We start from the raw sequence: 23,241 nt of genomic DNA on the forward strand, positions 1-23,241 counted from the left end.
CCTATGAGGGAGATCCAACAGATTTTAAGCTCACCTGGCCCAAAGGGCCAAGTGAGCTTTTCTCATTGCTTGGCGTACATCATGGATCTCGTCTGTTGTCCGTCGTAGTTAACTTTTACAAAAATCTTCTCCTCTGAAACTACTGGGCCAAACTTAATCATACTTGGCCACAATCAGATGAATCTGACAACTGGTTGTAGGTTTGCTGCCCCTGAATTGGTAATTTTAAGGAAATTTTGCCTTTTTCAGTTATTATCTTGAATATTATTATAGATAGAGATAAACAGTAAGCAGCAATAATGTTCAGCAAAGTAAGATTTACAAATAAGTCACCATGACCAAAATGGTCAGTTGACCTCTGAAGGAGTTATTGCCCTTTATAGTCAATTTTTAACAATTTTCATCAATTTGGTAAATCTTGGCAAGTTTTTACAAAATATTTTCCTTTGTAACTAAAGGGCCAAGTTCATTACAGATAGAGAAAATTGAAGTAGCAAGAATGTTCAATAAAGTAAGATCTACAAACACATCACCAAAACACAATTTTCTCATGAATCCATCTGTGTCCTTTGTTTAATATGCACATAGACCAAGGTGAGCGACACAGGCTCTTAAGAACCTCTAGTTTTTTTATATTTTCTTTGAATAAACATGATAAGGTATATAAAAAATTTGGTGTTTATTATTTTGGCGGATTAAAAACTTTTATCAATACGTTTGCAAGTACACTTTTTAATTGGAAGAAATTTATTTTGGCAATTTTGTTCTCTCAGCAAAAAATTTACACCCTGCAAAAATAATCCGCTATACAGTTTGTGAATTAAAATGATAATTATCAGATTCTCATAACAATGCTGTACTTTTAACAAACTATGACAAAACTTAACTATCTATAGTGTTCAAAGAAGTGATAAAAGCTTTATTTTATACAAAATACAAATTATATATTATTTACAAAAACTGACATAGTATATAATGAGTTATTGGTAACTGATAAAAGGGAGATAATTTCTTAATTGCAGGTTGATAGGCAGCAAAAATTGATTGAAACCCTCCTAAGAGACAATGACAGAGTCAAAAAAGAAAGGGCTACAATAGGTAAAGAATTAACTTTCAGTTTCTCTTAAAAGCACTTTCAACAGCATTTTCCCAGTATCGTCAGATTTTTATGCCCCATTTATGGGCATTATGTTTTCTGGTCTGTGTGTCTGTTCATCTGTTCCCCGTTTTCATGGTCCACTGAACATTGAAAATGATTGTGCGGTTGGGGCATCTGTGTACTGGGGACACATTCTTGTTTATTTGTCACTTTAAGAACTTCAAAATTGATGGGATTTTTCCTGCAATTAGAAAAAGAAAGTTGTGTTTCTAAAATATTTCTTGAGGGTTTTTGCAGCAAGACAAAGGGACCAGGGTTTCCCCTGGGTCAATTATATTTTTCGCCACCTCTTTCGCCAAAACAATAAACTTTTCGCCACTTTATTATTTTTTTCGCCAAGTAACATAAAATTTTTGTTTAAAATTAACCTTTTTTTCTACCCCCCCCCCCTCCCTTAAATAAGATGTTTTTTTTCCCATTGTGTCTATGATTATGCTCTCAAACTCAAAAGGTGCCTCTATTCTTTTATTAATAAAGAAGATGTAAGTCCTGGAATATAACAAGTTAATGGACAGGTTTTTATCATATAATACCAGTATAGTTTGTAGGGCAAGTTTCTTTAAAAGAAAAATACTGATGTGCCCCTTTGTACTAAGAAGTGGTTTTTACAACAAAACAAAAGCTTTCATCACATGAAATTGATCCCTCATTTCATGTGTAATCATTACCTTGAAGGGTTACTCTCATTCGAGGGGTTGTTCCCAACCTTTTTGATAAATTTCTTCATAACGAAAGTTTTCTTTTCTTGACCATTGTAAGTGAAAAAGGTGAGACGTAAAAAAAAAACTATGCTTGAAACATGTGTGTCACTCAAACGACTTGAGAGTAGTATTAAAGTCACAGGATAATTAAGTTATTAATCGGAGATTTTTCTTGCTTTTGAACATTTTTCCTCACAACAACAGATTTCTTTTCTTAACTATCTTTGAAAGGAGAGGAGACGTCAAAAGTTTGCTTCAAACACGTGCGTCGCAAAGCTGTAAATAAATTCTGTATGTGACAGTTAACAGAAGCCATTTAACCATATCATTTTGTCAAACAATTCAATCAACACCTTTATTAATTAGTCCTTTGTTATCGATAGCTATAAAATGCAATCAGCTTATTATTGATTTTCTGTCAAAATCGTAATGAGGTCAAGGTGAATTCCGAGTATTGTCTGATCGGGTAAAGTCCGAGAAACTCGGAAAAAGTAAATAAACAAGATGGAGGGAAATAAATCAATGTATATATTTCTTTCGCCAAATTCTTTCGCAAATGACGAATTTTTATCGCCACAATTATTATTTTTTTCGCAAATTGCGAAAATGGCGACCGCCAGCGGAAACCCTGAAAGGGACTGACAGTCAACAATAATCTGAAAAAGTAATTTTTACTGTAAAAAAATTGAAAGACAATAAGATACAGTTTTCACAAAGGGAGTAGGTACATCTTTTTATATGATAACTGTTTTATGGTCACAATTATTTAAAACAAAATAGTTCCAACGCATAGCTGTACCTTTGTCAATAGAGGGAATATTTGGGTAATTTTTGTATCAAATGAAAGCTTAGGTACTCAGCATCATTGTAGAATCATTGTTTAAAGGTTCTATTGAATGATATAAAACTATATAAAATTTTGATAGGAGGGCACATTTGTCCTGTTGTTCAGATCAGAAGTACCTGTTTTTGTACTATTAAACTTTCTAGAACCAGTTAACTCTAATTTATGCAATTAAGGGTATGTTGAATTTTTCAGCACAAGTTGCAGAATTTAGCATAGAAAGCAATGGGGCTAGGAATTAGTGGTTATATACCTATAAGAAAGTTAAGCAAGTTAACGTTTACTTACATTACAATGTAATTTTAGCAATTTTAGAAATATGATTTGAACATGGTATAATATGTATAAATAAAAAAATACAAATAGTGAGAAAACAAGACCATGAATAAATAACCTTATTTTAACTTACATATTTAAGATCAGGGTTTCCCCTGGGTCAATTATTTTTTTGGCCACCTCTTTCGCCAAAACAATATATTTTTCGCCACTCTATAATTTTTTTCGCCAAGTAACACAAATATATTTTTCTTTTAAAATTTTCTTTTTTTTCCAGCCCCCTCCCCCCTTCCCCCCAACCCCCTAAATAAGAAGTGTGTTTTTTATAACAAAACGAAGCATCTTATCACTTGGAATTGATCCCTCGTGTAAGGTGTAGTCATTACATTTAAGGCTTGCTCTCATGCCAACCTTTTGAATAGATTTCTTCATAACGAGTTTTCTTTTCTAGACCATCGTAAATAAGTAAAACTATATGCTTGAAACACGTGTGTCACTGAAACGACTTTGAAATACCCACTCAAATCAAAGATCTAAATGAAAGTTAAATGATAACGTTTTAAATCAGAGACCTTTCTTGCTTTTGAACATTTTTCGTCATAACAACAATTTTCTTTTCTGAACATTCATTAAAAGAAGAAGAGGAAGCGTAAACATTTTGCTTCAAACACGTGCTTTGCAAAGTGGTTAATAGAATCCCTATTGTGACATGTGACAGAAGCCATTTAACCCTACCATTTTGTCATATCATACAATCTCAACACCTTTATTAATTAGTCCTTTGATGTCGATAGCTATGAATGCAATCAGCTGATTATTGATTTTCTGTCAAAATCTTAACGAGTTCAAGGTGAATTCCGAGTATTGTTTGATCGGTAAAGTCAGAGAAACCCGAAAAAAGTAAATAAACAAGATAAATCGTTTTATATATTTCTTTGGCCAAATTCTTTCGCCAATGACGAATTTTAATCGCCAAAATTATTATTTTTTCGCAAATTGCGAAAATGGCGACCGCCAGCGGAAACCCTGTTTAAGATTATAAACTTCAAAATGTATTTTGAAACATTTGAAATAAATCTGCAATAGTTAGTTATGTAAAACATTAAGAAAACATTTATATGTTTAAATTTCAGAACATAAAAAGGTGCACATTGAGGTATTCTAGTATAAATAAATATGTTTTTGACCCAAAGAAATTGAGATTTTGTTGTTGCTGTTGTTTATAGAGCATGCTCTCTTTGCGTTATAACCACTCCTCTGTATTTCCATTCACCTGCCCCTCCATCTTTTCCTAACAATCTATGAACAATATTCCTCCTCTGAAAACTGAATAAGACATTTTTCTATCATGTTATTTGGACCATAAACTATTCCATGAATGCTCCATTTTGAATTTACAGTTTTGCTAGAGTTATCAGACTTTGACCATGTTTTGACTGATGTAGTACAATGCTCTTAACATGCTCAAATTATGTTGAAACTTCCAGACTGATAATGAGGAAGTACAGGGCTTTGACAATTTAGGGTCATATTTTACCCAATTTTGTGTGTTCTTGTGGAACCCAATAATGTTATAGCTATAGACATGCACATTTAATGCACAATAGTATTACATCAAAGGGGGATAAAAACATTGTCAAAAATACATCAGGAACAACAGACCATATCAAACATCAGCCCCTTGTGACTTCTCTGAAACACTAGACAAACAAACACAGACAAGCAACATCAAACAAACCATGGTACAGATAAATCCAGACTATGATCATTCGGGCCAGGTATTGATTGTTGATCTGTGATTTGTTTCATTAATTAGAATAATGCATTGAAGATGAAAACATTAGGATGTATTTTTTATGCCCCATTTCTGCGCGTTATGTTTTCTGGTCTGTGCGACTGTTCCTTTGTTCTTTTGTCTTTCTGTCCCTCTTCAGCTAGGTTTAAGTTTTTGGTCAAGGTAGTTTTTGATGAAGTTGAAGTCCAATCAACTTGAAACTTATTACACATGTTTCCTATGATATGATCTTTCTAATTTTAATGCCAAATTAGAGTTTTACCCAACTTTCACGGTCCACTAAACATAAATAATGATAGTGTGGATGGGGCATCTGAGTACTAGGGACACATACTTGTTTGTGGTTCCTTTGTTAAATTTTAGTTTGCGCTGAGATTTCCGGAAGGTCATACGCTGGGCAGGCTCTGATAAGGTATAGAACCACTAATTCAGAGCCCCATTGCATTCTATGTTAAATTCTACAATTTCAAGCATTTATGGCTACTTTGTCTTAAGTTCAAATAAAGTGGCAGTTATTTCATGTCAAAACTGTACCTTATCCTAACTTGTGCTGAAAGAATCAACATACCTTTAATTGCATATTAGAGTGAACTGGGCATGGTTCCCCAAAGTTTTATAGTACAAAAACAGGTACTTCTGATCCGAACAACAGGCCAAATTTGCCCTCCTATTCAATTTTATATACTTTTTTATTATTCAAGTAAAACTTTTACCAAGGGTTCTACAGTGATCCCAAGTCCCCAAGCTTTCATTTGATACAAAAACTACCCAAATATTCCCACTATTGACATAGATACAGCTATGCGTAGGAACAATTTTGTTTAAAATATGTACTACTTTCTTGTATGTTCTTTCCGACTGTGCCTGAATTAGTGGTTCTATACCATAAATGGTACATAATTCATAAATGAAAAGAAAAATGTTTAAAATTTTGATGAATTTTTTGTACCCTCGAACAGCAGATTGCATACCCTTAAGGTGGTACCTAACACTACAGGGAGATAACTCTGTAAAATCAGCTAAACGTTTTAATTACGTTCTGTTGTTAAGGGAATATTAAGCTTCTCAATGATCAAAATTAGTGTTTGTCAAACTGCTATATAACCAGTGTATTTTTTCTGACAAAACAGTTGGTTCAAAGATTTTGAAATTTTTATATTTTTGTTAAAGGGTTAAAGTAAATACTTTGTCAAATTTTTATCAAAATTAAACGAGCCAAATTAATTTTAGTGAAAGTGTTGGGTACCACCTTAAGGTTAAATTTGGTTTACTTTTTTTTATGGAGAGTAATCAATTTTTTTATCACCATCTCCTTTAGTTTTAAATTTCAAGAGTATTGAAAATACAATGAAGACATGTCTATCACATTAAGAAAATTGATGCAGATAATCAATATTAAGATAAGTTGATTTCTAGATGGATCATTAATGAAGGCTATCCTTTTTTGGATTTGACTGTAAATATAAGTTCTCCAATATACTAGAAGGAAGGTACCTAATTGTTATTTCTTGGACATTTTTGTTTGTTTAAGCTAATATTCCTTGCATTTTGGAGTTCTTTGACTGCCTGTCCTTCCATCTTGAACAAATGCTTTTCTGGATAAAATCTTGAGTTTTCTTTAATTTATTTTAACCAAAAAAGGGCGGTGCATTACGTTTGCGTGCATTACCATTACATTTGCGCGCAAAAATCATTACGTTCGCGCGCAGCTTTCCATTACATTTGCGCGCATTTTTTTGGCAAGTAAACTCAGGTAAACTCAGGTAAAATACAGGTAATAATGCTTATTTATCTATTGATTTGTTCAATTATTTATAAGTATCAGTATCCCTTCCGTTAGTCTTAGTATGTTGCCTCTTTGACACATTCCCCATTTCCATTCTTAATGTTATCAAAACTTGGGCACATATTTTGAAAGTATTCAATCTGTATTGTTTTAGGGAAAAACAGGTAATAATGCTTATTAATCTATTAATTTGTTCAATTATTTACAAGTATCAGTACCCCTTCCTTTAGTATAAGTCTCATAAGGCAGGGAAAAAAGAGATAAAACCGCAGATTTTTTTCGAAACCAGACACAATTCAATAAGTCAAAGGTGTTTGCAAAATTTTAAGGAAATCCGTGACATAGCCCATTCATATATTGTAACTTGACCTTAAGCTGTAACAGAGTTTTTACTTGCTTTTAGAATTCAATATGAACAGTATATAATTTGAATATTTTTAAAATTAATAATTGATTAATATGAAAATACAAAAAAAAATTAAGTTGTTTATAACTTAATATAATTTTTATTTATGTTTTTACCTGAGATTACCTGTAAAATAAATGCGCGCATATGTAATCAAAAGCTGCGCGCAAACGTAAAATATTTTAATCCCCAAATGTGCGCAAACGTAGTGTGCCCAAAAAGGGATATAGTATAATAGTAATAAAGACGAAGGTGATTGGCCTATTTATTTTGGTTGTCAACAGGTCATAATGCAGAGTTGTTACTAGAAAACAAATTGTTTTTGTGATATGGTTTCTGTGTGATAATTTGAATTCCTCTTGTTTTTTTTTTTATAAAAAGTATTTAGATGGATTACTTTAAAACTGGGACTACTAGTAGTCTCAACTTAAAGTGACTAACTTTCACTAGTAGAAAAAGAAAGCAAATATAAATCGACATGAACATGTAAAACTTGGATCTTTTGTTAGTTAACTTAATCATGTATCAATATACCATAGCTTTACAGTAATTGATTGCACACTAATGAAAATATGATTACTAATAACATTTTAAAGATATATAATTAGAAAAAAGATGCTTTTGGTTTATACAAGGTCATTTTCTAAACTATATAATCTTGAGCAAGCTTAAACTGTCTCGAAGACTAATTGGTTACTTAGCTACATGTACTTTTCTATATGAAAGTCATTAAATATTATGTTTTAGTTTACATACACATAAAAGGTCATGAACAGTACAAATTATATCTTGTGTATCACTGATATGGTAATTAATAAGGTTCTAGTTAAGGTATTTTCTATTTTAAAAGGCTATAAAGGAAAAAAAATTCTGGTGAAGAAATTATATGGGGTTTATTATAGGGTTACACCTGGATGAAGGGGCTCAAGTTTCAGTCCTGTTTTTGGTCAGTAATTACTGGATGCTTACATAGAAAATAAAAAAAAGTTGGGATTTTCCCCTGAAAAACTTCATTGGACCTGCTATTTGGAGGGAAAACTTTTTATAGATAATTAAAATTCTTTTCTGTTGTCATTTGCTCTTCTGTAACATTTAATTTTGCCAAATAGTTTTTATGACAGAATATTCAAAACGAATACTTCAAGATTGTTTTAAGATACATGCACAATATATCCTGTGCCATATAAAACTAATTATATCAACCAGTCATAAATAATATATTACTAGAATTTCTTATTGAATAGATTACCTTAATAGCTGTATTTAGCAAAATCTTTCACAATTGTGGTCTTCAATATCTGATACTGGTACTAATATTTTATGTTATTTGGTTCTTTTAACTCTTTTGATTTGAAGCTCACTGATGAATTCTATGAAGGCAAAATGCACTTCTATGAATAAATAAGTGGATGATCAAGAAATTTCATAGGAGGGGCCCACTGACTGCCTAAGGGGGGCCTGCTCGCGACATGCTTCAGTGGTTCCCTAAATGATCAACAAATTTTTTTACACAAAAGGGGGGGAATTGGCCCCTGTCCCCTCCCCCAAATCTGCCTCTGTATCTGGTGTTTTACTTATCAAGAAAATTATAACTTCTGCAAGGTCAGGAATCTAATATCTATTCTAAGACTATAAATGATGTCATCTTTAAAACACATTGGAGTTATCTTCCCTTGTCTAGAATTGCTGTTAAATCAACCAATGCAATATTTAATTTTTCTGTCATCGTTAACTTTTACAAAAATCTTCTCCTGAAACTACCCGTCCAAATCAACCAAACTTGGCCACAATCATCCTCTGAGTATTTAGATTAAAAACTTAACCTATGATCCTGCCCTAGAACAAAGTTGGTCGACATGCAAGAAAATATAACGCAGTGATAAAATACAGTTTTTAGCTCATATCTCTGTACTGAACTTTAGAGCAAATCTGATATAGGATAAAAATGTTTATCTGGTTGAGATCTATTTTCAGATGAATCAGACAACCCACTGTTGGGTTGCCGCCCTGAATTGGTAATTACAAGTAAATTTTTCAGTTTTTGGTTATTATCTTGAATGTTATTAAAGATTGAAATAAACTGTAAACAGCAATAATGTTCAGCAAAGTAAGATCTACAAATAAGTCAACATGACCAAAATTTTCATCGACCCATAAAGGAGTATTGCCCTTTACAGTAAATTTTAAACTATTTTGCATAAATTTTTATAATCTTTTTTCAAAAATCTTCTTCTCTGAAACTATTGAGACAAGTTTAATCAAACTTGGCCACTATCATCTTTAGGGTATATAGTTTTAAAAATGTGTCCAATGACCCTTCCAGCCAACCAACATGGTCGACATGTCTAAAATTTGAACATAGGGGTAAAATGTGTTTTTTTTGTTTTATATCTCTGAAACTAAAGCATTTATACATGAGCAAATCTGATATCGATAAAAATGTCTATCAGGTTTAGATTTATCTGCCCTGAAAATTTCAGATGAATCAGACGGTCAGAGTACACAGTTATCGTCCTTTGATTTTCGATGTCCACGAATAGTCCTAAATGTGGACAGTGTGTTACTTGCCAATTTTTGTTATACCCCTTCCAAATTTAATTCTCTATGTTTTATGCCTCATATAGCAAGTTGGGGGTGAAATGACACTGTAAAAAAAAATTGGGTCATAAATATTTAGGTAAAGTAGTGATTAGGTCCAGCTGAAAAAGGTAAAAAATTAGCACTTCGGCAGCTGTCAAAAGATTTCAAGACCCCCTTAACACAAAATTGTCCATATTTTGAGTTAGAGCTGATGAAGTTTTCTATAATTTTGATATGATTTGTCCCTAAAGTAGTACAACACACTGTAAAAATATTATTGAGAAAGCGCAGGTGGGATTTTTTTTATTTACATTTATTGTGTAAAAGAAATGCACTACGAAATAACTGTGTACTCGGACCTAAGAGGTGAAATCAGGAAATATAGAATCTGTACTTTGGCAACTTCCCTGAATGATTTAATGGTGTCAATTTGTCAAATAGCATAAAACTAAAGGATTTAAACTTTTATTTGATAGAATTTCTGCAAAAATGACCAATTTTGGCATTATATGGTCAAAATAAGCATTTCATAGCTTTTTCAATTTTGATGCATAAGTGGCATTTTGACTTTCTATGTGACATGTTTTCATGTGTCAATTTTTGTGTTTCTATGCTTTAATCCAGTTGTATTACTCATTTGTGAACTCTGAATCTACAGAAAAGAAAATTATCTCAGACAATATGAGCAAAGTGTGTTGTATAAATGACTCTCATCTAACGCCTTGTTTAGATCAAGTTAAATGTGAGGAGCTTGGCAGATAAAAGTTGAAGTCCATTTAAATAAAGACCTCACTAAATTTGTATAAAAAGCCTTCAACAATGTCTTTTGTACCCGTTTCATTTCACATAATATCTTTCTTTACCTCTGTAGGATACCATGTGGTTCAAATATAAGCCTGTTGAGACTAAAATTGCATGCAAGTTTTTCACTAAAAAGTGAAAAATCTTTTTATCAGACCATACTGTCTGCTCAAAAAGTTGAATGTAAGAGCCTTTTTGTGCTCAGAAATATTGTATCATTTCACCTTAGTATAGAAATGATAGAAAAGACACATTTTTTTTATTTCCTATAGCTTCAATATGCATTTTTAAATGTAAATGTGTGCTACGGCCTTAATTGACCCTAAATTATTTTTAGTCATACTTGGCCTAAGACCCTTTTAAACTAATATGATATGTTATTTGTAAGTTTTCTTTCCATTTAAAGTACATTAAGTACATATGTAAGGATTATTTATAATCAAAAAGCTTCACAAATTTAAAATTGCTGGAAAATATTACATCTTCAAGTAAGGCTCCCCTTCATTGGAAAACCTCCATTTTTAGGCACAGGCTCATATAAATTTGACTTTTGAAAAATTATGCTAAGTCTGATATATCAAATGAGTACTCCATTGCTTTTAATACATGATGTATTATATATTAAGGCATTTTAAAAGTATTTTTTTGCAATATTTTAATTTTAAAAGCCCCAAATGTTGATAGTTGAAATTTCTCAATTTTAACGTCCAAATTTAACATGTAAAGTTGAATATAGAATTAATCATAGTGTCTATAATATTATATCCTATTGCTATGAAACTTTGTAAGCAGTCTTAGAATATATTAAGCTTTTGTCATACCAAGTTTTATAAAGATTGGTCAACTTTTTCTATCCTATTAGGTCCAAGTACACAGTTATCATCCTTTGATTTTCGTTGTCCACGAATATAGTCCTATAAAATGTGGACAGTGTGTTCCTTGCCAATTTTTGTTTTACCCCTTCCAAATTTAATTCTCCATGTTTTTACCTCATATAGCAAGTTGGGGGGTGAAATGACACTGTAAAAAAATTTGGGTCATAAATATTTAGGTAAAGTAGTGATTAGGTCCAGCTGAAAAAGGTAAAAAATTTGCACTTCGGCAGCTGTCAAAAGATTTCAAGACCCCCTTAACACAAAATTGTCCATATTTTGAGTTAGAGCTGATGAAGTTTTCTATAATTTTGATATAATTTGTCCCAAAAGTAGTACAACACACTGTAAAAATATTATTGAGAAAGCGCAGGTGGGATTTTTTTTATTTACATTTATTGTCTAAAAGAAATGCACTACGAAATAACTGTGTACTCGGACCAGACAATCTGTTATTGGGTTGGTGGCCCTGAATTAGTAATTTTAAGGAAACTTTGCAGCTTTTGGTTGTTATTTTAGATGTTATTATATTATCTAATAATATCTAATATTTAATTTATTTATAGTATCTTATACTATTAATTATGATTTTAACCTTATTTTACATGATTTCCTAAACAACAGTAAATGCAAGTGAGAAACACAGGCTCGTCAGAGCCTCAAGTTTAAATTGTAAGCAGTAATTTGCTGTTAGAGAACTATAGGACCTAGATTTATTAAGAATATACATATAATGTATATTATGTCATTGGCGTTATTGCATTTTTAAATTCATTTGTTTTGTATGTTGATTTTGTGACATTTACTTTGCAATTATAAATAGGTTTAATGTATATCATTTCCATGGAGACTTTTATACTTTGCCAAACTTTTGCATTCATAACGGACCATTGACTTTCAAATGTTTGCATTATCGACATGATTTAGTTCTTACAGAGAAAACGACTATGATAGGCTTTTATTAATATTTGTTTTTGGTAAATTTAACAAGTCTTAGTGATATGTGCATCTTTAAGTGTACTACCTACTGAATCCTATGATTCAATTTTGTTTTTTTGGCTATTAAGCTGTCACCAGTTTCATATCTTAATTTAATTTAAAATGGAGCTAGCAAAATGTATTTCAGACAAGTCTGTTTTCATACTAAAAGATAAATTTTACATCACAAAGTTTGCTCTTTTGGGCAATTATGATGCCAGCTAGCAAGAAATTTAACTCAGGAGTTTCACATCTTTGTTGAATTTAAAAGGGAACAAGTAAAATGTAATTGCTAGACAAATTTTTCAATCCTAATGGTAAGTTATGATTCTATATTTGGTACCTTCTTATAATAATAAATTAATGTAAAGGGGATGTATGCTTTGAAGCTTAACAAAATGCATTAAATTAAAAGATTAAATGTTATATAAATCTTATGAGATATCATTAAATTTAGATTAATATAATTAAGGGATGGAATAGCTGAATGTAAGATCCAAAATATTCAATTCTGACATGTAGAATTGATTTGCAAAGGAACACATGAAATAGAAATATTACTAATAACATGCTGAACAACACGTCTGGCTAGAATAAGGTTAAATACCTATATATAGTGAATCTATTGAAAGTATACCTTCACATGGTTTTCATGTTAAGATTTAATTAAGTGGAAGTTCGAGGATACATTATCTGGTAAAAGACATTTATCCATAATGAGATTTACATTTTATATTACCTGCTATTTATCAAGAGTTAGTTCTAACCTGTAGATGTAACAAACTAGTTTAGTAAATACAGTACAGGTAAGAAGCTTTCAGCCTTTAATATCAAATAATCAAACAGTTGAACCAAAGTCTGCAAAAATTTCAGTATTTAAAGTCAAATCTTGCTGAAATCTAATGCAAATGCTTTATAGAAGTGATTGATCTTAAAAGCAGTTCTTTTTTACTCTCCTCTTTGTTTTGGGTATAATTTATAGAAGATACTAAGTAGAGGAAGATAAATTTAAGTAGAATCCCAATTCCAGAAAAAAAAGAAGCGAAAAATAATTGATCTACTTGAGTTACAGGAAATCTGAACAAAATTTACAAAAAAAGTTTATATTTCATAATTAATTTGGTATGGGTGTCTAAATAAAAAAAAGATAGAATTTGTTTTTATGTGATTAGAATCTAAACTAAATAATAGAACTTTAAAATGAAATAGGAGTAGATAACTTTTAAAAAAATGCATTTAGAATATCAAAAGAAAAGATAGGGTCTACATACTTTTTTTTCTGACTAAAATAGCAAAATTCTATGCAGGTTCCTTAAGAAATTGCACTATTTTGGAGTTACCTCCCTTTAAAATGCCATGTTAAAAACATTAAAAATCAAGCAGAAAAAATATTCAATTGTAAAAATATTATAATTTAGAAGTTTTAATCTTATAAATTTGTTCTTTTAAATGCAAATTCACATTAGTTATCTGCATTTCTGCATCAAATTTTGCCAACTTGATTGAAAATCTTGACCTTAGGTTCCCTGCTTTTTACAATCCAAAATGATGAAAGACACCCATACCACCTCAAATAACCGTTTAATAGAAATTATCCTAAAGTTTTTGTCCTCCTGAATATATATTAAAATATATTCTATATGAGGTTAAGCAAACAACAATACAATCAATAATTGTAAGGTCAGTGTTCACCTTATTTACATAAAGTTTTCACCTGTTAATGAACTTTTTGTACAAAACAATTTAGACACTTTTTATTAAGGCTGTGAAAAATTAGATCTTATAATTATATATATATATAAATATGTAGACACTCAAATTTCAAAACATAACGATTAAATGTGACATTGAATTAACACCTTTAATAATAACACAGATTAAATAGTATTAAAATTTTTAATAACTTATTGTTTACAGAGGTCCACACATTGGAATTATTGAAACATAAATACCTAAAGGTCTTTATTCAAAAAGATGGTTAAAAAGAGAGATATAAATTTAATATTGTAATCTTTATGTAGTTTGAGAGGTCCTTGTTTCCTAAGATTGACATTGTGTGACTGTTAAACAATATATACACATTGTGTGACTGTTAAACAATATATACACATTGTGTGACTGTTAAACAATATATACACATTGTGTGACTGTTAAACAATATATACACATTGTGTGACTGTTAAACAATATATACACATTGTGTGACTGTTAAACAATATATACACATTGTGTGACTGTTAAACAATATATACACATTGTGTGACTGTTAAACAATATATACAGATTGTGTGACTGTTAAACAATATATACACATTGTGTGACTGTTAAACAATATATACACATTGTGTGACTGTTAAACAATATATACACATTGTGTGACTGTTAAACAATATATACAGAAAGCATGTCTTTTTAATATTGAATAGGATTTAATGGTCATTTCTTTCCAGTGTTCTAATAGCGTACACAGGGAATTTAAATCAGCTAATTAAATTGTACAATGTTTATTTTTCCAATTTACATCATTGATGTCTGTATATAGGGAACCTTAGGTTGAAATAAAAATGTTATAAAAGAAAGAACATTTATTTGTGATATACTTGTGGATTTTATAGCCTTGAGTTCATTGAATGTAGAAAGTAAAGTAAGTGTTTACTTCAAAATACAATTTTAATTTATTTTGCTTGAAGTAACATAGTTAATAATCCATTTATGTACATTGATAATATTGATGGATTATATCAATATGATATTTTAAAACCTATTTAAGGTAGATATTAATGATAAATATTTTATAAAATTATTCTTCTATACACATTTGAATTTTGAATTTTCATAAAGATGGAATAGAAAATGAAGAAAACTCTAGGGTTATATATGAGTCAATGTACTTATAGGAATTTGTTATCAATGTGAAGAAAATAATCAAAATATATGTAAATAAATAATCATAAAAGAGGCCCATTGCTAACAGTTGTGTTTATGATTGATGATGTTAATAAACCGGCTTCAGTTTTGATTTGAATCCATTTAGGCAATTGTCATTTTTTCTGCTTCCAGGGCTCACACTACTTCAGAATTATAGGGAGAAGTGACTTCTCTTTTTGAAACTGATAGGGAGAAGTGGTGAGATTTGAAAGAGAAGTGCTCATTCGCGCGGTGCACTACAATATTTGGATTTTACTGTAGTATAAACGGTCATTTGTAAATAATGTTCTTTTTATATTGTTCTATTCATATCTGAGTATTCAATTAAAGTAACATTTCAAATTAAAAGTTGTTTAAATTTTACTAAGGTCCTTGGGAGAAACTACCAAATTAATGTCTAGCACTAAAAAAAAAATTTTTTTTTTAAAAAGGTAAAGAATTTATAATAAATCAATTACAATTTAATTACAAATTATCTTGTTTATGAAATCAGTGTTTCTCATCAAAAGATATATAAAGGTAAGCTGGGCCATAATATATTGATATTAGTGTAATAGTCTAAGAGTTAGGCAACTTTACAATAGTTTACAACAATCCATATAAATTATAGGGAATTATATACACCAATCAATGATGAGTTTGTTTAGATGTAACCAAAAGTCTTTTGATGCAGTTGGAATGCGTAATTTTTCCTTTTGGGATCAATATTCTCCTGTCAGCTGTTCCATCCGTGTTCCGTAGTAATTTTGTAAAAATACGGATTTCGGTCATAGTTGATCCGTTTCCGATATGTAGTTTAGAAATCGGACAATGGTGGACGATTGCAAGAAAATTTACAAAAATAAACGATGTTTGACAAGTTATTTGGATCATTACGCCTTCAATTCAAAACATATTTGATAGTAGTTTATGGTAAATTTCTGCAAAAGATTCTAAAGGACAGGGCAATTAAGAGCTAACTAACATTTTTTGTAAGCACCTGCTGTCAGTTATTGAAGAGCTATTAAACTCTAATTTTCATTTGTTGTGTTTGGTTACTGTCTCATTGACCGACATCCCACATTTTCTAGTTTATCATCCATAATAACTTCACACCTGAGTAAACGTAAATAAGCTTGACAATTCAATAACAGCAGTAAATATTGCTAAGTATTATTGACAATCAAGAAAGATGTAAAATAAGGGGATTTCAGTCACCCTAGTTTGCCTGCAATTGTGAGTAATTACGAAAAGTTAGAACCTGAGATTGACCAGGGGTAAAAAGAAGATATTTTCAATGGGACATTTTAACCAGATGATATTAAAAAAAACTAAACTAAAAAGCATGTGAACTGTCTAGAGTTCAATATACAGTCTTTGAACAACAAGGTCAACATATGATCTTATACAATAGATAATTGTCCATACCATATTTTGAGTTCTAAATAGAGTCTTAAAAGATGTGATAAAGTTTATAAGATCATATCTTAGATACCAAAATCAATTAAGATGGGTCTAGGCCAATTTTCTCTTCCTATTGCATGTTTAGTTGTCAATATCTTAAATTGCTGGTGATGTTTCTTAGACACAATATGTTATGTCCATTCAGGTATAATCAACTACTACTATGTGTTAAGAAATATTGATATTGATTTCAAAAACGTTATCATAATATAAACACTTCTACAGTAAAGTTTGGATCTATGTGGGTAGCATTATAACGAGATACATGACATTATGGTATTATTTAAGATAGTAATTAGTGGACAAGAGAAATCTCATTTATTCCACTAATAAGCTTATGACACTGGAAATAATATAGCATGATTACCTTGATGAGTAGAAAAGTGCATAGATTTTATGTTCATTTCCATTGTTCTTAGTTTAACGGCTCTTTAGGTGAAAGGATTACTGCTATTTATTAGGATCGGTCAAGTTTTTGTAGTTTAAGAATTGTAAAAGATTCCTGAGATAAATATCAAAGTAATTACATTTTCCCGCGTTTCTAGCTGTCTGGGTTATCGGCAATATGAATATATTGTTTTGTTTTATTATAGCCTATGTATTCAAGTGGAAAAAGGTTAAGGTAATACATATTGATACAAAGTAGGGACAGTCTGGAAACTGTCAAAATAAATACAATAATAGATTGACAATAAGAGTTTTCTCCCCTTGAATATAATAATCATTTTAATGAAATATTTACTATAACATGCAATTTTCTATTTACAGAGAAAGAGTTTTTGGATTACAGATTAGGCAGTACTAGTATAACACACAAGTTTTCACCAACTTTAATTGATAGACTAGATGGTAAGTGTCCCCCATTTTTATGCCCCACCTACGATAGATGAGGGGCATTATGTTTTCTGGTCTGTGTGTCCGTTTGTCCGTCTGTCCCCATTCAGGTTAAAGTTTTTGGTCAAGGTAGTTTTTGATGAAGTTGAAGTCTTAGTACACATGTTACTTATGATATGATCTTTCTAATTTTAAAGCCAAATTAAACTTTTGACCCCAATTTCATGGTCCACTGAACATAGAAAATGAAAGTGCATGTTTCAGGTTTAAGTTTTTGGTCAAGGTAGTTTTTGATGAAGTTGAAGTCCAATCAACTTGAAACCTAGTACACATGTTCCTATGATACTATCTTTCTAATTTTAATGCTTAATTCTTTTTTTTATCCAATTTCACGGTCCATTGAACATGGAAAATGATAGTGCGTGTGGGGCATCTGTGTACTTTGGACAAATTCTTGTTTTTTCCAATTTAGTGGTAGAATTTTCATTATTAATATATATTTTAGTAAAATAGTTTGTAAGAACCTTTTATTAAATCAAGCAAGGGTTGTGATATTTTTCACTATCATGCTAAAGCTCTATGGCTTCATATGGTAGTCTTGCTAGATACCAGGGCCAAATAGAAAATGTCATGTAATAATCTATTTATCACACATTTTTTTACTAATATCATAATATGCACGGTTTTTTATGGCCAATAAAAGCAGAAGTCAAGGTTTGTTATTTTCCTTTGAAAATCCATACTGTGCCCGAACTTTGACATCCGGTAAATTGTCAATTAAAAACTATAAATAATTTTGTTTTTTAGCCATAGGACCAATATCAATATCAATCCTATAAAACCCATATCATACCCAAAAATTGACGTTCATAAGAAAAATCATTATTTAATCACTGTGATACATTTTTTTTTTCAAATGTTTTTTGAATTTCTGTTGAAAATATGAAACTTTATTTGAAATATGCTTTTTAGCTCACCTGGCCCGAAGGGCCAAGTGAGCTTATGCCATCACTTGGCGTCCGTCGCCGTTGGCTTATAACTCAAAAACCAAAGCATTTAGAGCAAATCTGACATGGGGTAATATTCTTTATCAGGTCAAGATCTATCTGCCCTGAAATTTTCAGATGAATCAGACAACCCGTTGTTGGGTTGCTGCCACTGAATTGGTAATTTTAAGGAAATTTTGCTGTTTTTGTTTATTATCTTGAATATTATTATAGATAGAGATAAACTGTAAACAGCAATAATGTTCAGCAAAGTAAGATTTACAAATAAGTCAACATGACCGAAATGGTCAGTTGACCTCTTTAGGAGTTATTGCCCTTTATAGTCATTTTTTAACCATTTTTCATAAATCTTAGTTATCTTTTACAAAAATCTTCTCCTCTGAAACTACTGGGCCAAATACTTCCAAACTTTAACTGAATGTTCCTCAGGGTATCTTGTTTATAAATTGTATCCGAAGTTTTGATCTATCAACAAACATGGTCGCCATTGCTAAAAATAGAACATAGGGGTCAAATGCAGTTTTTGGCTTATAACTCAAAAACCAAAGCATTTAGAGCAAATCTGACATGGGTTAATATTGTTTATCAGGTGAAGATCTATTTGCCCTGAAATTATCAGATGAATCAGGCAACCCGTTGTTGGGTTGCTGCCCCTGAATTCGTAATTTTAAGGAAATTTTGCCGTTTTTGTTTATTATCTTGAATATTATTATAGATAGAGATAAACTGTAAACAGCAATAATGTTCAGCAAAGTAAGTTTTACAAATAAGTCAACATGACCGAAATGGTCAGTTGACCCCTTAAGGAGTTATTGCCCTTTATAGTCAATTTTTAACCATTTTTCGTAAATCTTAGTAATCTTTTACAAAAATCTTCTCCTCTGAAACTACTGGGCCAAATACTTCCAAACTTTAACTGAATGTTCCTTAGGGTATCTAGTTTATAAATTGTATCTGAAGTTTTTATCTATCAACAAACATGGTCGCCATTGCTAAAAATAGAACATAGGGGTCAAATGCAGTTTTTGGCTTATAACTCAAAAACCAAAGCATTTAGAGCAAATCTGACTTGGGGTATTATTGTTTATCAGGTCAAGATCTATGTGCCCTGAAATTTTCAGATGAATCAGGCAACCCCTTGTTGGGTTGCTGCCCCTGAATTGGTAATTTTAAGGAAATTTTGCTGTTTTTGTTTATTATCTTGAATATTATTATAGATAGAGATAAACTGTAAACAGCAGTAATGTTCAGCAAAGTAAGATTTACAAATAAAACAACATGACCGAAATGGTCAGTTGGCCCCTTAAGGAGTTATTGCCCTTTAACGACTTTTTTCACAATTTGTTCATCATGTTGACTTACTTTAAACAATCTTCTCCTTTGAAAATGCTGTATCAATTTTAGCCAAACTTAGGCTAAATGAGTTTCAGAGTATCTAGTATAAATTATATATTTTATTTCCTTGTATGTCAAGAAACATAGCTCCTATGGCTAAAAAAGAACATAGGAGAAATTGATTATTTTTTTTGGCTTTTGAAGAAAATAGGACGATCCAAAGAACATTTAAATAAATTGAAAAGCCAAAATAATCATTGATGAGAGATTTAACCAAAGGAATTAAGGTGAGCGATTCAGGCTCTTGAGAGGCTCTTGTTTTTTTCTCCAGCATGAAAATACGTGATAATATTAGTTGATTCATTGATTTAGCAGAATATGAACTCTATGGTTGTGTTGTAGCTTTGACAAATTCCCCATTACCATTAATATTGATTATATTCTCAACTTTATTTGAATGAGGTTTCTTTAATTAATTTTGACTGATACTTTCAAGGCCATATAATTTAAAAAGAAAATGTTTTGCACATATTTAATTTGAGCATCAGCAATGCCTGCATAATTGTTTAGACAATTATTTATAAATGCATTGCTTTTAACACTTCATTAGATCTTTGATCTTTGAAGTACTAGGTATTAGAAAACACAATTTTAATAAACCAAAGAAAAAAAGGGGTTTACAGTTTCAATTTATTCATGTTAAATCTAATGACAATTGTGTAACACAGTGAACAAACTTATTTTCTTAATTTATTGATAAAATTCTTCATGTATAAAGTACTAACATTCAAGAGTAATTTGCAGGTGTTTAATTTGTAATTAATACTTTAATTCAGATGATTAAAATAACCTTGATAGTTCACTGTAGTAGTAGTAATAAGTACATGTACTGCCAGTTGAGGTGTCAGACCACTAATTACTCCCTCCAATTTAGAACGTATGTAAAAGTAGTCCTACTTTGACACAAAATAGTGCTTTTGATGTCATTGTTTACTTAAACTTACCAACAAATTTGCAGAAATGAAACTTTTGGTGAAAGGGAAATATATTTAGACCATTTTGAGCCAAAATTCACTTGCCTATGAGTTTGCATTAAAAATTAAGGATTAATGCGCTACATAGTACACTAATTTAAGATTTCCAGAAAACTGGGAGTTATTTTGGTAGTACCTGTCTTTTCAAGTTCAGAAATTTGTTCAAGACTTTAAACATAACTTGAAAATTGGCATGTAGAAAGGTGATATATGTTCAATTCAGGATATATCTGGTTTCCTTGAAGTTAAACTTAAGGTGAAATATTTAGAAAGCTGTGAAAATTGCAAAATTTGGTTGAACAGATAGGGATTTTTAATTGGTGGTTTGACACCTAAAGGTAAGTAATTAAAGGGATTTTTAATTGGTGGTCAGACACCTAAAGGTAAGTAATTAAACAGCTAGACCTATCTCTATCACCTGTATTACCAGAAACAGATCATCAGTGTTTCCATAATTTGAATTGGAACAAGATCTCTTGGGCAGTTGTCTGCTCTTTGGTCGGGTTGTTGTCTCTTTGACAGGTATATTCAGTATTCTGTTTTCCTTCTGTCAGTCTATTCCTTATTTTGTCTGATGAATTTCTGTCAAGTACTTCTGTGTCAGGGTAGAATGACTCTTATTTCCTTTGGATTGTTTCCTTGTGAACTAATATGTTAAAAATTTTGCAGGGTTCATATTAAATCAGAAAAACTTTTTCTCTCACAAATACTAATTGCCACTCGACAAAAAGTCCAAATAATGCTATCAATCTTAGAATAAGACAAATAGAGTGCTACAAGAATAATTTAGACAAATTTACTGTTAATACTGAGATGCTTTAAAAGCTTTTAAATACCTAAAAGTTTCTTCTTTTTGTAGATGTAGAGGATGAAATCAACACAGAGATATTAATTAATGATCTACAAAAACAGGTAGAACTCATGGATCTTACAGTCAAAAGAAAGAGGATCGAATCTCTATTGGAGACTGACCCCATGAATAGATCTAAACTGACTACTGTAGGTAGGTACACAACAAAACAGTATACAGTATCTACTGGAAACTTATAAAACTAATAGAGTGTAGGTAATTATATTTTAATGACAGGTGGTTGTTATAACTTTTCAAAAATGAATTTTTTTTTGTATGTGATTTGTATCTCAGTGTTATGGATCACCACTAAAACTTATATTTCTATATTTTATGCAAATAAGGAGGGAGATAATTGAGAATATTTAATTGTAGATGATTGTAAATATCTATCCTTTCCACCAGCCAAACAGAGGAATGCTAATAATGAACCATATGACCACATGAAAGATGCAGCATTTTTTTATGACGTGACAGAAAGATTTAAAAAAGGGATGAAATTAGATCCAGATTTTAAGACAAGGAATGTTGAAGTTAATACAATTTCAAAGGTAATATTCATTTTTGGGATACGATTTCAAGCAATCTATAGACTTATACCATTGACTCAGGGCCATCACTTCAACTGTTTTAATCTAAGTAATAAGGAACATCTCAGATTCTGATGATTGTCTTGCTTTAAAAGGTAAAAACAAACAAAAGGATATTGAACTTGAAGTTGAACAACTTTTCTATAGTGTTCTTCTCATAATCTTCATGTTTGATATTTCCCTTGACTTATATGCGTGTTTTTAACAAAAAAGAAAATCATAATTAAGCAGTATTTATATTTAGTGTTTTTATAAATTTAGAAACACGTCTGAGGGAATTCCCCAGTTTTGATAAAATGCGAGAGTTCTCTGAATTTCCATAAATCTATTTCTGTCATATAAGAACTGGAGTGGAGTTTTTCTTGCATGTCACCGTTATGAAACTGATATTTGATATTGTACTCTCATAAAGAAATGGAGAACCATCTAGGTTGTTTAATTAACATTTAATATACGTTCTTGCCAAATCACAAGTCTAGGGTTTGTTTAGGTAATTATGCGCCTGCGTATAGTTTTCTTGACTTTAAGGGGTATTAGATTGAATGGTTGCTCTGGATTCCCCTCTCCATTGATTAATTTTAAACTCATGGGGGACTTTTCTATGTCTGTCTGCTATTGAGGGTTATTTTTGTTGCATAATTTTAAATCATATGCATCATTTAAATAAAAATAAGTGTAGTCCACATCGTGAAGGTGTAAGTCCAACACCCCTTCAGCTGTAATGGGTCTTCCATATTATTGTTTCAAGTTGTCTCACTTTCGCAAGTACGCAAAATACAATACGACTCGTTGAGAAAAATTAACTCGATAGATGTCAATAAACGTCTTATTATATTAAAAACGATCACAATTTAAACAGAGGAGTGTGTACAGAAAGGAGTCATGCCCACTGACCCAAAGGAAATTAATATTTAAAGAGTAAGAAATGGGGTTCCTCCTAGAATTAACGTAAGAGAATAGGTGATAAGGTACGCAGTGAAATACCTTCCCTCACTCTCAGTGACTGCTGTGGAAAGTAAACT

At 30.9% G+C, this 23,241-nt stretch overlaps 1 protein-coding gene across 2 annotated transcripts in view; it reads left to right on the forward strand.

Moving 5' to 3' along the window:
• Positions 1 to 23,241, forward strand: part of LOC134713367 (uncharacterized) — a 70,591-nt gene that overhangs the window by 37,433 nt on the left and 9,917 nt on the right. For both annotated transcript variants that reach the window (XM_063574937.1, XM_063574936.1), the window contains exons 10-13: positions 1,023 to 1,098; positions 17,338 to 17,418; positions 21,639 to 21,782; positions 22,005 to 22,180. In XM_063574937.1, coding sequence (XP_063431007.1) covers positions 1,023 to 1,098; positions 17,338 to 17,418; positions 21,639 to 21,782; positions 22,005 to 22,180 — 477 coding nt within the window. The remainder of the gene's footprint in view (positions 1 to 1,022; positions 1,099 to 17,337; positions 17,419 to 21,638; positions 21,783 to 22,004; positions 22,181 to 23,241) is intronic.

Source organism: Mytilus trossulus, chromosome 1, assembly GCF_036588685.1.
Source record: "Mytilus trossulus isolate FHL-02 chromosome 1, PNRI_Mtr1.1.1.hap1, whole genome shotgun sequence".
Taxonomy (NCBI): domain Eukaryota; kingdom Metazoa; phylum Mollusca; class Bivalvia; order Mytilida; family Mytilidae; genus Mytilus; species Mytilus trossulus.